General features: G+C 69.7%; 1 protein-coding gene across 1 annotated transcript in view; it reads right to left on the reverse strand.

The window, feature by feature from the left end:
* NEUROD2 (neuronal differentiation 2) overlaps positions 1-612 on the reverse strand; it is a gene marked incomplete at its 5' end in the record, with an annotated part of 2,673 nt that extends 2,061 nt beyond the window's left edge. The window contains one exon of the mRNA XM_027774781.1: positions 1-612. This exon is cut by the window's left edge and continues 2,061 nt beyond it. Within this exon, the coding sequence (XP_027630582.1) occupies positions 1-612 (612 nt within the window).
* Between the last annotated feature and the right edge of the window lies 1 nt (position 613).

Genomic DNA, 613 nt, shown 5'->3' on the forward strand with positions numbered 1-613 from the left:
GCCTGCGCCGTCGGCTCCCTGCTCCGTGAGGAAGTTGCGCGAGTTGAGCTGCAGGCAGCCGGCCACCAGATTGGTGGTGGGCTGCGACAGACCCTTGCACAGAGTCTGCACGTAGGACACCAGGTCGGGCCGCTTGCCGGAGCGCAGGATCTCCGAGAGCGCCCAGATGTAGTTCTTGGCTAGGCGCAGCGTCTCGATCTTGGACAGCTTCTGCGTCTTGGAGTAGCAGGGCACCACCTTCCGCAGGTTGTCCAGCGCGGCGTTCAGGTCGTGCATGCGGTTGCGCTCCCGCGCGTTCGCCTTTTGCCGCCGCAGCTTGGAGCGCTCCAGGCGCGCCTTGGTCATCTTGCGCTTCTTGGGCCCGCGCTTCTTGGGCCGCTCGCCCTCCGCCTCGTCCAGCCCTTCCTCCTCCTCCTCTTCCTCCTCCTCCTCGCCCCCCAGCTCGCCTTCCTCCTTGACCTCGGCCAACGTGGCCTCCGGAACCTCTTCTCCACGGAGAGGGACTGGCTTGGCGGCCCGGGCGGGCCCTGGAGCCCCCGGCCCGGGCGCAGGCGGAGGCGGCGGCGGCGCGTCGCCCTTGTCGCTCCTCGGCTCGTCGTCGTCGCCGTCGCCC

This window comes from Tupaia chinensis, unplaced genomic scaffold (genome assembly GCF_000334495.1).
Source record: "Tupaia chinensis unplaced genomic scaffold, TupChi_1.0 Scaffold000477_1, whole genome shotgun sequence".
Classification (NCBI taxonomy): Eukaryota; Metazoa; Chordata; class Mammalia; order Scandentia; family Tupaiidae; genus Tupaia; species Tupaia belangeri.